Here is a 15278-nt window from a genome sequence, read left to right on the forward strand (position 1 = left end):
GAGGAAATATTTGCATAAATCCTATATTTGGTATCAGGAATATATAATGGGTTTGGTATTATGATATATAAAGAGTCGTTACAACTCAGCAAAAAAGACAGCCTAATCCAAAAATGGGCAAAGGACTGAAATAGGCATTTTTCCAAAGGAGATACACAAATGACTAATAAGTACATGACAAGATATTCAACATAATTAATTATTAGGGAATTGCAAACCAAAATGACAATGAGCTACTGCTTCACACTCACTAGGATTGAGTAGTTTGTATTTTCATTATTATTAAATTAAATCTCTTATTTTGAATGAGGGGTTTACCTGTGGCTTGCAGTATTCAAGATTCATAATCAGCAGTTTCCTATTGGTATGAAATCTCGTGAAATTCTTTGTGGTCCTGTGATATTCTTTACAAAGACCAAGTAAATTTTGAAAATTACTCAGAAACATAAGAGTTTCTTTTTGCATTATATGTGTTAGACACATTTTTGCCGACTCCTGTGTTATCATGAATATCTAGTATGTATGCACCTGTGTCAATTAAAAAATTAAAAAAATAACCTCTTTTGCCCACGCCTCCACCCACTTACCCTCTGGCAACCACCAGTTTGTTCTCTGGAATTTAAGGGTCACGTGTCAATTTTAATACTTGTTCTTAGTACCTGAAAGATCAGGAATCAAGTATGTCATTATACATAGTGTCATGCTTTTTTGGTGATAAAATTATTTTTATTAACATGGCATAAAACTGTTCTCTGTGTTGTTTATGTCCAGCATATTTTCTTATCTACTTCATAGGATTTTTAAGTGTGTTAATCAACTGGAAAAAAATGAAATTGTGTTAATGCATTCCTAGTACAATTATGAGGGTTATAAGTACAAGCCTGTAATTTTCTCTCCTGTGTCTAATCAAGCTATCCTGTTAACATTCTTTGTCATTGTGATCACTTTTAAATAAGTATATTAAATGTCACTGGTTTCCTATACTTCCCTTTCAGAAAGTGGTCTGGATTTGAATATAGATAATATTACTTTCTGCTTTGAGTAAAATCATGTGATTGTATTGAGTAGTATACCACCCCTAAAAACAAAGGATGCTGGGAAGACAGGAAAAACCAGGCATTATTTGTTTCTCAGAAGCTTACTAGTGGTCCCCCTTCTTACCAAACTAAACTTAATTTTTTTTTTTTCCTTTGAGAGTGCAAGCAGGGGAGGGGCAGAGGGAACGGGAGGGAGAGAATCCCAAGTAGGCTCCATGCTCAACATGGAGCCCCACAGGTCCATCCTGCCACCGTGAGATCATGACCTGAGCTGAAATCAAGAGTTGGATGCTCAACTGACTGAGCCACCAAAGTGCCCCCAAAATAAGCTCTTTTAGGTATTTAATCTTACTAAGTTATAACTTTAAAACAGTGTACACTTATACAAATAATGTCTCTGTCTTTCTATTTCACATGTTTCCAGCCTGACATTAACTTTAGGAAATAGAAAAACCTAAATAATTTTGATTGTTAATAACTTATTAAATATTTTTAAATAATCAGATGAAAAATCAGTCTTGGAGCAGAAACCTTCTAAGCCAGCTGCTCCGCAGGTCCCACCCAAGAAGCCCACTCCACCCACCAAAGCCAATAATTTATTGAGATCTCCTGGAACCGTGTACCCAAAGCGACCTGAAAAACCAGTTCCTCCACCACCTCCCACAGCCAAGTAAGTTTTACCTAATTTTAAGTTATACCTGATTATTTTTGCTAATTTACTTTATCTCAAGCTTATTGATTACCTGCTTTTCTGAATCTCAAAATCATTTCTAAAGTATTTGTTTTCCAGATTTTTTCTGTAGACTGTGATGGTTCTCTGTTAACTGTTAACTTTATATTCATACTAGGTGAATACACACAGATGAGGCTGTTTTTACATTTCTGATTTTATTGTGATTAGTCTTAATGTGGAGATTTATGTTTATGGAAATAATATTGTGGAACAAAGAGAAAAAATTACTATTATGCTATAATATCCTTAGTGTTATTAATTCATAATTTAAAAAAATGGTTATGATTCATATACAAGTGATTTCTACATATGTTTTGATTTTCTCATTTCAGGATTAATGGGGAAGTTTCTACCATTTCGTCAAAATTTGAAACTGAGCCAGTATCAAAACCAAAGCTAGATTCTGAACAGTTACCACTTAGACCCAAATCAGTAGACCTAGATTCATTTACAATTAGGAGCTCTAAAGAAACAGGTAAGTTAACATGTAGAAAGGTGGTGCATTTTAAAAAAGTTGCCAATACAATTTTCAGAAGCTATTTAAGAAATTTGTGCATGCATTTTATATCTGCATAGATATAGTGGAAATTAATTAAAATTTATTTAAAATCTATGAAGCTGGAATAGAAAAATAAAACTAAAAGAAGGTAAATGGGCAAAAATACTTGATTCACATAAGGACTGAGAAATGGATTAAAAGATAATCCATTTATCATTCTGTCCCCTCATGATGGAACGTCTGTACTATCTAACTTAGGCAGATAGGAATACATTTCAGTTTGAAAAATTAAGAATAAAGAGATCACATTGATTTTTAATGCCAACACTAGATTACATTGAAGATTATTTTTACTTCTTCACTTTATCTCAAGGTACTTTTGTTTCCAGTTCAGGAAAATATGCTTTTTATATCTGCGTGTATGCGTGTGTACGTGTATCAGCAGGCTTTACTTCCTTAGCTAAATGTTGTTCCTTAAGTTTTAGGACAGATTTTTTCAACCCATCATTTTTGTCTCCTGGTCTTTTATACCTCTTAGTTGTAAAATGGAAAACTTGGAACACAGAAGTTTTGATAAAGGTCTCAGTATTAAAACGTTGCACAATCATTTGTGGTAATAGTTATTATGTAGTACTTTGCATTTATTTTTAGTTCTTTTACATTTTCCAAGCACTTTCTCCTTTATATTCTTATTTTATCTTTATAGTTATTCCAAAAGGCAGATGCTATTTTGTGTCTAAAGTAATCAAACTATTGGACACATTACATGTCCAAGATCATGTAAATCAGAAGAGAATTCTTTAAATCCCCTAAAGTGCTCATGATATTCTTTTAAAAGTTTTAATGTCTTAATATATTTTTTAGCCTTCATGTTAACATTTCATAAATACATTCAGACTTAAAGGTCAATTACGCTTAGATTTTTTTTGTCACTATATTGTAAGATATGCTGCTTACTACCTTTTGAAAATTGTAGGTGATCTTATTATTTTTCCATATTGTCATTTGCCAGTGTAAAAGCTCTGACCTGTGCATGGCCTCCTTCAGTTTTTTTAGTTTGAACATTTTATAAAGATCCTTTCATTCTATATTTGGCTCCTGCCTGCTCTGACTGAAACCATATTCATTAATAATTTCTGGAAAGTGGTGAGATGTTGATTATACTTTAGAGATATTCACTCAAATATATTTAGTGTGTTTTATCTGGTAAAAATTGTTTACCGTTGGTGACATAAAAACAAAAATAAAAATCCTTCTTATAACAGGTTTTTAAAAAATATCCTTTATTTTTTATTGAAGTCAGTAGTAAAAAAATAACTCTATCAGCTTTTACTGTTTTCTCTTTGATTTAAAATGTTACTAGAAATATGTTTTCAAAAATAATATTTCAGCAAAAAAGATTGAGTGCACACTTTTAAATTTTTATATGAAAGAATCCATTTGTATCGTCTTTTGAAATTCTACAGTTTTCTGCAATCTTTATCACAGAAGCCTTACATTTTGAGGAGTCTCTTCAGGAGCTGAAAGAGTAATATTTAGAGCCTGTATTTTCTGTATTTTTCTGTTGCTTTATAACATTCTTGACTATTTGCTTTATTTAGTTGTCTCAAGGTTATGGAAATTATTAAAAACTTAAGTAAATTAAGATAAATTTTCGTCTTTTAAAAAACTTTTCTATATATAATCACCAGCAAGCTTTGTTTCCTTTGCTACATTTTTAGTAGAAATAACACATGTAGTAATGTCAAACTGTTGGTGGTTATATAGTTTAATTTTTTTTTTTTTATTGCTTTTGGTCCAAATTTTTTCTTTTATCCATAGCCATTATTTACTCTTCATTAAAAAACAAAGAGGATTTGTGAAAGAGGGTTTGCAAATTCCTAATTTTTTTTTCTTCAAATGAATAAGGAAGTAAGTTAGAGGAGCCAAGACGTATGTAAGGACAGAAGACTAACATCTGACTTCTAAACTGTTGTACTTCATTCCTCCCACAATCAGGCTGCCTTTGGTACTACACCTAACACCCAGTTAAGTTCAGAAAATACACAGACACACCACAGAGATATTGATGGTTCCATTCCAGACCATGCAATACAATGAATATTGCAGTAAAGCAAATCGGATGAATTTTTTAGTTTCCCAGTGCCTTTGAAAGTTATGTTTACACTATACTGTAGTCTATTAAGTGTGCAATGCAGTATGACTAAAAAAAAAATGTGTATACTTTAACTAAAAAGTACTTTAGCTAAAAAATGCTAACCATCATCTGAGCTTTGAGCAAGTTACAACCTTTTTGCTGGTGGAGGGTCCTGCCTTGATGTTGATGTCCGCTGACTGATCAGGGTGGTGGCTGATGGGGGTTGAGGTGGCTGTGGCAATTTCTATAGTCAGACAACAGTGAAGTTTGCTACAGCGATTGACTCTCCCTTTCATGAACAGTTTCTTTGTAGCATGTGATGCTGTTTGATGGCATTTTACCTACAGTAGAACTTTTTTCCAAATTGGAGTCTGTCCTCTCAAACCCTGCCTCTGCTTTATCAACTAAGTTTATCTGCTATTCTGTATGTTTTCTTGTCGTTTCAATAATTTTCATAGCATGTTCACCAGGAATAGTTTCCACCTCAGAAAAGCATTTTCTTTGCTCATGAATGAAGTTTTATCATGAATTTGCAGCAATTCAGTTCCATCTTCAGACTCCACTTGATTCTAGTTCTTTTGCTGTTTCCACCACATCTGCAGTTACTTCCTCCTCTGAAATCTTGAACCCCTCAAAGTACTAATCCATGAGAGTTGGAATCAACATCTTCCAAACTCCTGTTAATGCTGGTATTTTTACCTCTCCCATGAATCCTGAATGTTATTATTGGCATCTAGAATCATAAATCCTTTCCAGAAGGTTTTTAATTTATTTTGTCCAAAGCCATCAGAGGAATCACCATCCATGGCAGCTATATATAGTCTTATGAAGCCTTTTCCTTAGATAATAAGACTTGAAAGTTGGAAGAAATTCAGAATTAGTCCTTGATCCTTGGGCTACAGAATGGATGTTATATTAGCAGGCATGAAATCAGCATTAATCTTGTCGTACATCTCCATCAGAGCTCTTGGGGAAGTAACAAGGTACATTGTCAATGAGCAGTAACACTTTGAAAAGAATCTTTTTTTCTGAGCAGGTCTCAACAGTGGGATTAAAATATTCAGTAAACCATGTTGTAAACAAATGTGTTGCTGTCCTGTTTTTGTTTCATTTATAGAGCACAGATTTAGCATAATTTTTTTTTTTTTTTTTTAGTTTATTTATGTTGAGAGAGAGAGAGCCCACACCTGCAGGGGAAGGGCAGAGACAGAGGGAGGGAGGGAGGGAGGGAGGGAGGGAGTCAGTCAGTCAGTCAGTCAGTCAGTCCCTAGCAGGCTGTGTTCTGTCAGTGCAGAGCCCATCATTGGGCTCCATCCCACGAACTGCCAAGTCCTGACCTGAGCTGAAATCAGAGTTGGGCCCTTATCTGACTGAGCCAACTAGCCAACCCAGATTTAGCATAATTCTTAAGGGCCTGAGGAATTTCAAAATGGTAAATGAGCCCTGACTTCAACTTCAAGTCACCAGCTGCGTTAGCCCCAACAAGTGTGTCAGCCTGTCCTTTAAAGCTTTGAGCCCAGACGTTGATTTCTCCTCCCTAGCTATGAAAGTTCCAAATGGCATCTTCTCCCAATACAAGGCCGTTCCATCTACATTGAAAATCTGTTGTTTAGTGAAGCCACCTTCATTAATTAGCTACATCTTCTGTATAATTTGCTGCAGCTTCTACCTCAGCACTTGCTGCTTTGCCTGCAGTCTTTTTTCATGGAGACGGCTTCTTTCCTTAAACCTCAGGAACCAACTTCTGCTAGCTTCAGGACTTTTTTCCTGCTGCTTTCTCACCTCTCTCAACCTTCCCAGAATTGAAGAATTAGGGCCTTGCTCTGGACTAGGCTTTGGTTTAAGGGAATGTTGTGGCTGATTTGATATTCTATCCAGATCACTAAAACTTTCTCCCTATCAGCAATAAGTCTGTTTGCTTTCTTCTCATTTATGTATTCATTAGAGTAACACTTAATTTCCTTCATGAACTTTTCCTCTGCGTTTTGCAGTTTGGCTAGGTGGCATAATTGGCCTAGCTCTTGGCCTGTCTCGTCTTTCTGCATGCTTTCCTCACGTAGCTTAATCATTTCTAGCTTTTGACTGAAAGTGAGATATGTGTGACTCTTCATTTTACTCCAACATTTGGAGGCCTGTAAGGCTATTAATTGCCCCATTTCGGTGTCTCAGAGAATAGGGAAGCTCAAAGAGAGGGAGAGAGATGGGAAACAGCTTCTCCATGGAGCAGTCAGAACACACACACCACTTACGGATTCAGTTCAACATTTTATGTAGGCACAGTTCATTACAGTTAAAATAGTAATACCAAAGATCACTGATCACAGATCACCATAACAAATACAATAGTAATGAGAAAGTTTGAAATAGTGCGAGAATTACTAAAATATGACATGGAAACTCAGGAAATACTGTTGGAAAAAGGACACCGATACACTTGCTCAACACAAGGGCCGCCACCAACCTTCAATTTGTAAAAAAATGTAGTATCTGCACAGTGCAGTAAAATGAGATATGCCTGTAAATTTTGGAAATTTTGTTTATATTACATAGAAAATATTTACTGAGCAAGTATACCCAGGTATTATTTTAGTCACAAGTACTATTCTAAGACAAAAGGCCTGGCTGCTGATAACATACAGCTCATGTTTCAAACTTCAACTCAGGCTGTTCCTCATTGCCTTTTTTTATTGGAATGTTATGTTTTTAGTATTTGTAGCATAAAAGGGTTTGAAATCCTTTTTTTGAGGTATTGACACCTTAAAAAAAATACTGTCCTGCATCAGATAACTTCAGATTTGGCAGTAGGTTTAGATATATTTTAATTTATATTTTTGGCTCAGTTTGAGGTTTCATATCTTTAAAATGGTATGTGAAACTTGACCTTTCACATGTTTCAGAAAGTTTAAAACATACCTGAAGATCTTCTTAGAATCTCATTATTACATAAAATAATTTCAGGTGATGATACAGTAATAAGGACACTGACTTCGCTATTAAAAATGGGGGTTTTAAATTATCAGCTCATTGATCATGGTCTTGTTTCTTAATCTGTTTTCTAGCTTAAATAACAATTGGTCCAATGTATCTACTAGAATATGTGATGTGGAAGTTGTTATAAAGTGTTATTTCCATTCTTTCCCTTTCCTCTGTTAATCCTGTTTCCTGTTTCTGCTCTCATCTGTAGAGGATGTAAATCTGTAACACTCCTCTCAGATATGACTTTCCTGTATATGAAGCCATTTGTAAACTATTTTAAAAATAAATGTCCTTCAGTATATATTCTCACATATAAGGTAGTACTATAAATTGCATAGTTGTTAGAACCATGTTTTAATTTTTCCCCTCTTTTTCAAGCACTTCATCAAAAATTAGTTTAGAATAATCTCACTGCTACCACTGGTTAATTATAAAGTTCACATGGTCTAAATATTTCTAAAGTAGTAAGCTTTCTGGGACATAACATTGATTTAAAAATTAGTCTTAAAATATAAGATAGAAAATTTAGTGGTAACATACCTATTACAGTGAGAAAGCACAGCTAATGAAGTATGCTTATAGTGTAGTATTTTATCCTTTTTGACTTTCTGTGCTAAATTCTTGGGTTAAAAGGAAGTTGTAGAGATGTATAACATTATTTGATCCCAAAGCATTACATTGTTAAATGGTGAAATATTCTTTCTCTTTAGTTTTGCTTGATAATTGATCTATTTTTGTTTGATTGCTTTCCCAATATTTATTCATATATTTCTTCCAGAAAGAATTCAAGGTGGAATTTTTCTAATAAGATGCCTACTTGTTGAGTGGTACACACTATAAAAAATGAGTCTATATACAAAAACAAAACACACCCAAAAATGTGGAACTTACCTGGAGAATAAGAGCAGAGATTAAAATTATTTTCTTATAATAATTTTCTTGATGTTTATAGAGAGTATCATATAAAGCATAATTGAAGTTTCATTTATGTATTATGTGATTTTAAATGTTGCATAAGTTGTATTTTTATAGTGATATTTAAAAATACTGTTTGTCCTAGTTTCCTTTTATTATACCAGAGAATTAAAATTGCCTTTTTCATTGTAATTACTGTCATACGCTAAAGACTAAAACTTGACTGAAAGGTAGTTTAATTTTAGTTCTAACTATATTAATGAGTTGTTGATATGTTAACTATCAATTTATTACTCTCACCTCTAATTTTTTACTAAAACTCCTTTCGAAGCTGTGTTGGTGTTCAGTGAGTAATTTTAAAAAGGCTTCTTTCTACTTAATGGTGTATTGAAATGAATACTAGTCATCGTTTTTTCTTTTGAAAAGACAATAAATCTAAAATCTACCACATGTCTTATGTAAGTTTAGATAAACTGCAGTAGGTATATGCTAAACATTTAAATGGTTCTATTCATTCTACAGCTGTTCTTTTTTCCTGCTTTGTAAAATAATTTTTTTGGTTTAGTCTTTTTTCTAGACATTCCTATCCTTGACTTTTCTTTCCAGATTTTGTTTCCTAGCCTGTTTGCCATGTTTCCCTTCTTACGTGTCAGGAAATTATCCTACCTTTCTCCATTTTGGTAAGATGACAATTTATAAAAGAAATCAAAACAATATATTCAATATAAATAGGTGGTGCACATTGATTTTTCTTTGTAATTGTACTAAAAGTGTACATGTTTGTCTGTCTATTCTAACCCTTTTGGTTTTCCATTTGAAAATAAAACTGATGTTGGAAAAATTTTCCTGATTAGTGTAAGATATTCTTTTGGTAAAAGTTTTTTTTGTAATTGAAAAATGCAAAAGTCCATTTATTTTCTCCCAAAATTTGATATTTCAGTTTGACTTTTTAAAATTCCATGTCTTCTTAGACAATATGTAGAAATGTAAATGGCTGGCAGAGGGGCAACGTAATTGCAAGAGTTAAGTGACTATCATGCCTTTCATGCCATGTGTACAGTATAAATCTACTCTTATCACTCTTAGGCAAATTTAAATGTGTTCAAGTAGATCATGAGTCCAAAATGTGCACTATTTTACTAACCTGATGGCTTAAATGGAGGACCTGAGAGAGTTTCAGAATAGTAAAATTATTTGTCTTGGTGTTGTAGCCCCAAACTGGACATATGGAAGGCATTTTTACATGAGCATGGTCTATAATTTTATAGATCTACCTTTTATTTATCCTTTCAGTTTCATTTCTCTTCATTCCTATGTTTTTCTGTTTGTTTCTTTTTCTTTCTGCAAGTTGCTTAAATATGCATTTGAAAATAATCTTCACATGCCAAAATTATTGGATTGTACTTTTCTAGATTTTTGTGTCGGTTGTCAATACTCACATGTATCAGCAGTTTTTTTAATGTTTATTTTTGAAAGAGAGAAAGAGAGAACATAGGAGTTGAAGAGGGGTTAGGGGGCGTTGGGGAGACAGAGTATCCAAAGCGGTCTCTGTGCTGATAGCAGCAAGCCCGATGCAGGGCTGGAACTTATGAACTGTGAGATCATGACCTGAGCTGAAGTCGGTTGGAATGCTCAACCAGGCACCCCTCAGCATTTTTTAACCCTTCAAACCATAGCAAGTTTTTAACATCTTTTAAATATTGGTTTTCTTTATGAAATTTACAAATAAAGTGAAATATTTAAAAATATATTTAAACTCAAGGTCTTTCACATTATATAATGCATTTGCCATTAAAGCCACTGTGTCTCTTATTATGGTTTATTATATTTTATAAGTACATATGAACAATTATCAAGACTCAAGACCAAAATTAAACTCCTTTGATTGCCTCTTGTGATGTATTAACCTCATGACTAGATAGAAGATAGAACACACAAAGTAATCCAGAATGTGAAAATGGAAAAGAATTAACAGATCAACAGATCCTTAAATTTGTTATAAAATGCATATTGTCAAACAGTGATACCTTTGTTAACCCTTAAAATTTTTTTCTAAATTAATTACTTTGAATATGAAAATTGATGAATAAACTTTGAGGGGAGTAATAGTAACTATTTGTAGATGTCTGTTAAGAAATAACAAATCACTGAGTTTGGATATTTAAATATTCGACAGAAAACATAAATATCCAGGCAATGGTAATATACAGAATTTTTTCTGTCTTCTAAACGAAAGATAGCTGTTGGCATATCAGTTATCTTGACTGTGATTGATAGCCTTAGTTTGGAATCTAGGATAAAGGAAGATTACATTGACAATGGAAATGTCTGGAGTTATCCTTAGGATACTTGGATCACTTACAGATTTCTAGGCTTCAAAATTAAAGATCACCTCTTTCAGCAAGGTTTTCTAGATCATCTAGAAAAAGGGAAGATACTATATACCATTGTTTCAGAGATACGAATTACATAGGCTTTAAACCCAAGTTACTGAATCAAAAGTTAACCAGCCTCTGATGGTGGGGAAACATGTGAACCATCCTTGTAGCGTTTTTCCTTGATACCCAGTTTGCCTTCGATTTGTAACTTATCTTATAGTTCCTAAACATGGTAATGTCTAAACAAAAGTGCAGTGAACTATGAACAGTTTGAATCCCAGCTACAACATACTGTGCACACACACACACACACACACACACACACACACATATAAAGACTCATTATGCTTTCACTTTACATTGAGAAATGCAATTGGAAAGCATACAGTTGAGTCCTTAAAATTCGAATATTAGGATACTACTTGAAATTTAAAACAAATTTTATGTGTTGAGTTTCTGATATATTGTAATCAATTATGAGTTGAAGTAGATTATGCTTTTTTTATTTTTTAAACAAGCAAGACTTAAGATTACAAGCTTTTTTATGATGCCACAATTTTGGGTTCAGATTTATATGTTTCAGTAAGAACTTTTGTTGAAGTCTAAGTCTCTATTAGAAACAGGAACTCTGTGTTGTTAATAAAGTCTTCTAAAATGTATTCAGTAAAGAGGATGTTTGTTTCTAAGGGTGAGTGTTGTTTTCCAAATGCATATGAAAAGCACAGGTTAACTTGTGAGTCCTAGTGGTACTCTTTTTAATGTATAGTTTGTTAAAAATCCAGAAACATTCTTTTTTATCTTTTAAAATGTAGTTATCTCTTAGTAGATGTGTTTAATTTTATTCTCCAGATCTTCTAAATTTTGATGACATAGCTTCCTCAGAAAACTTGCTACATCTCACTGCAAATAGGCCGAAAATGCCTGGAAGAAGGTTACCTGGCCGCTTCAATGGTGGACATTCCGTGAGTTACACTTGCTGTTGTAAAACACAAAAGTTTCTAAGAATGAGGGAGGATTTATGCCTCCACCAAAGTTTAAAAATCAGGAAGATAGCTGTGATACTTAAGTGGCAAATGGTTGGTTATATTTAGGGAGATACGAGGTTATGTTCATTGCAGAGAGACTTGGAATGGAAGGTTACAGAATCAGGAATAAAGAATTGTCCCGAGACCATAACCACAAAAGCACAGTGTCAAAAGAGGTCGGAGTATCTGTGTAATCTACCCATCTAACAACAATAATTAGAATTGAGTGGTACCTATTCACTTTAGGAAGGAATGAGAACATTTTTTTCCTGTGCGATAGTCAGTGGTTTTTTGGTAGTATGAATGCTGGTATCAAAATGTGTGGCTTCTTTTTATGCTTTCTAGACTTTGCCTGGGATACTGGTAGTGCCTTAATACACTAGCTCTTAAGCGTTACAGTGCTTTTAAATTACTTAAGTAGAGAAAATTTTCGTTGCTAAGAGGCAGGCTATTTTTACCTTGAAGACATGCAAGTTTGTTGTTCAGCTTGAAATTACGTACTATCCTGTTAACAATGATGGAATATCTGGAATAGTAGCTGCTACTGCTAAAAACAGTGATAATAGTTACTTAGTTTATTATCCAAATGTTTATTGCCTTTTCCTTTTTTGGTATTTTCTGTTTCTTGATTTAAAAAAAATCATTTAGCCAACTCAAAGCCCAGAAAAAATCTTGAAGTTACCAAAAGAAGAAGATAGTGCCAACTTAAAGCCATCTGAATTTAAAAAGGATTCATGCTACTCTCCAAAGGTGAGCTGAATTGTGGCCCAAGATTTATATAATTTGTAGGATTCTCTGTGAATAGCAAAATTGTGGAATTTAAAGTGTCTTTTCTTCTTTCTTCTTTCTTCTTTCCTTTCTTTCCTTATTTTTGGGAGAAAGCACAACAAGGGAGGGGCAGAGAGAGAGGAAGAGAGAGATTATCCCAAACGGGGCTCAAACTCATGGACCATGAGATCATGACCTGAGCTGAAACCAGGAGTCAGATGCTTAACCACCTGAACCACCCAGGCATCCCTTAAATTGTATTTAAGAAAAAAGTTGTTTCTACCAAGAAATAAAATAATTCCTGCTAAAAAATTGAGTTATGAGGGGCGCCTGGGTGGCGCAGTTGGTTAAGCATCCGACTTCAGCCAGGTCACGATCTCGCGGTCTGTGAGTTCGAGCCCCGCGTCAGGCTCTGGGCTGATGGCTCGGAGCCTGGAGCCTGTTTCCGATTCTGTGTCTCCCTCTCTCTCTGCCCCTCCCCCGTTCATGCTCTGTCTCTCTCTGTCCAAAAATAAATTTAAAAAAAACGTTGAAAAAAAAAAATTGAGTTATGAAAGTCACACTATCCTCTGTAGCTCATTTTGTAGAGGACCTTATTGTAAATGAGTAATATAAATGTTAAATACTTCATACTATTTTTTAAGGCATAGCTCATCCATCTGTTTCATTTTCTTTTTTTTTTAATGTTTATTTATTTTAGAAAGAGTGTAAGCAGGGGAGGTGCAGAGACAGAGAGAGAGGGAGACCCAGAATCCCAAGCAGGCTCCAGGCTCTGAGCTGTCAGCACAGAGCCCGATGCAGGGCTGGAACTTGCAGACTGCGAAATCATGTCCTGAACCTAATTCGGATGCTTAACTGACTGAGCCACCCAGGCGTGCCCATCTGTTTCATTTTCCCATTAAACGTACACTCTGTGTTCAGAGGCCATCACTTGTTTATTCCTAACCTAGCTTGTTGTTTGGCACCATAATGAGCACTGAATATATCCTGGAATAATGGCAGAATACATGGATTCTTCCATTTATTACATGGTGTTAAGACTCTTCTAAACTCTTGTCATTTTTATGTAAGATAGTATTATCACATCCTATACACATCTTAAATTTAAGTTCATGTTTCCTCCTTAAATTCATTCCCGGGCATTTGGCTACTGCTAAAATTTATCAGATACATTTAATCTGATTCTCTCAACTGTCATCATTAGACTGAAATTCTATTTCGTGTTACTTTAGTGAAATACTGCAAGAGCATCAGGCCGTGGATTGATGTTAATGCCTTGCTAAATTGTTCATAATTACTTTTAAGTGAACCTCTTAGGATATGGAATATGGAGGATCAAAACAACACCTTGGGGCGCCTGGGTGGCGCAGTCGGTTAAGCGTCCGACTTCAGCCAGGTCACGATCTCGCGGTCCGTGAGTTCGAGCCCCGCGTCAGGCTCTGGGCTGATGGCTCGGAGCCTGGAGCCTTTTTCTGATTCTGTGTCTCCCTCTCTCTCTGCCCCTCCCCCGTTAATGCTCTGTCTCTCTCTGTCCCAAAAAATAAATAAAAAACGTTGAAATGAAAAAAAAAAAAATTTAAAACAACACCTTAATGGGGCACAGGGCACCCAGACGGCTCAGGCTGTTAAGCATCCAACTCTTGATTTTGACTCAGTTCATGATCTCATGGTTCATGGGATTGAGCCCTGTGTCGGGTTCTGCACTGACATGACTGCATGGAGCCCGCTTAGGATTCTCTCTCTCACCCTCCCTCTTTCTACCCAACCCTGTTTGTGTGTGTATGCGCGTTCTCTTGCTCTCTCAAAGTAAATAAACATTAAAAAAAAAACCCACAGCACCTTAGAAATGCTGATATATTCTTGTCTCTAGATGCGCCACTGGGAAAACCATTCGTAAGATAAATCTAATAGATTTTTCTTTTCTTTTCCACTTTTTTGTTCTTTTTATTGATAAAGCCCTTGACATTTCTCACATAAACCCCTAGTGATTGCAGGTTTATTCTTTGGTTGTTTGGTGGTTTTACCAGTTGTGAATATTATCAAACTGATTTTTGAATTTTCAAGTTTATCATTTATCTTCAAGTATTATTTTAATTATCTCCTTACTATAAAAATTTTTATGACAGTTTTATAAATATAAATACAATAAATTAACATTTGCTATTATGTTTTCAGCCATCTGTGTACCCTTCAACACCTTCAAGTGCTTCTAAACCAAATACAGCTGCTTTTTTAACTCCATTGGAAATCAAAGCTAAAGTAGAATCAGATGATGGGAAACAGAATCCCTTGGATGAACTTAGAGCTCAGATTATTGAATTGCTGTGCATTGTAGAAGCGCTGAAAAAGGATCATGGGTAAGTAGCCCTTGTTTTCTTTCAATACTACTTACACGTATGTAAAGAATTCTTTCATGTCAAGCAGAGATGTAATCTGCCAAATTTCTGGTATAAGCAAGTATATTTTCAGTGAAATTTTCATTAATAGTACTCTGCAAAAATCTTGAATTTGAAAATTTGTTCTTGTAGCTTGATTATAGAAAAGGTATAATATGTAGGTATAATTTAAGGGTACAAATTTTCTGGTCAAACAAAGGAGTTATAGTCTCAAAAATATTAGGAAAAGTCCTATTTTATTTTATTTTTTATTTTTAAATATGAAATTTATTGTCAAATTGGTTTCCATACAACACCCAATGCTCATCCCAACACCAATTGTATTTTAGATCTGGAGTATATCTATATGTAGATTTACTTTTCAGAGGAACTGGATCACTGTCTCTGCTAGGGTTGAGACTGGTATTTAAATAA

At 34.4% G+C, this 15278-nt stretch overlaps 1 protein-coding gene across 1 annotated transcript in view; it reads left to right on the plus strand.

Moving 5' to 3' along the window:
* Nucleotides 1-15278, plus strand: part of CD2AP (CD2 associated protein) — a 140353-nt gene that overhangs the window by 114750 nt on the left and 10325 nt on the right. Inside the window, exons 12-16 of the mRNA XM_058734192.1 lie at nucleotides 1542-1707; nucleotides 2103-2245; nucleotides 11525-11637; nucleotides 12349-12450; nucleotides 14644-14825. Coding sequence (XP_058590175.1) covers nucleotides 1542-1707; nucleotides 2103-2245; nucleotides 11525-11637; nucleotides 12349-12450; nucleotides 14644-14825 — 706 coding nt within the window. The remainder of the gene's footprint in view (nucleotides 1-1541; nucleotides 1708-2102; nucleotides 2246-11524; nucleotides 11638-12348; nucleotides 12451-14643; nucleotides 14826-15278) is intronic.

The sequence above is a fragment of the Neofelis nebulosa genome, chromosome 6 (genome assembly GCF_028018385.1).
Source record: "Neofelis nebulosa isolate mNeoNeb1 chromosome 6, mNeoNeb1.pri, whole genome shotgun sequence".
Taxonomy (NCBI): Eukaryota; Metazoa; Chordata; class Mammalia; order Carnivora; family Felidae; genus Neofelis; species Neofelis nebulosa.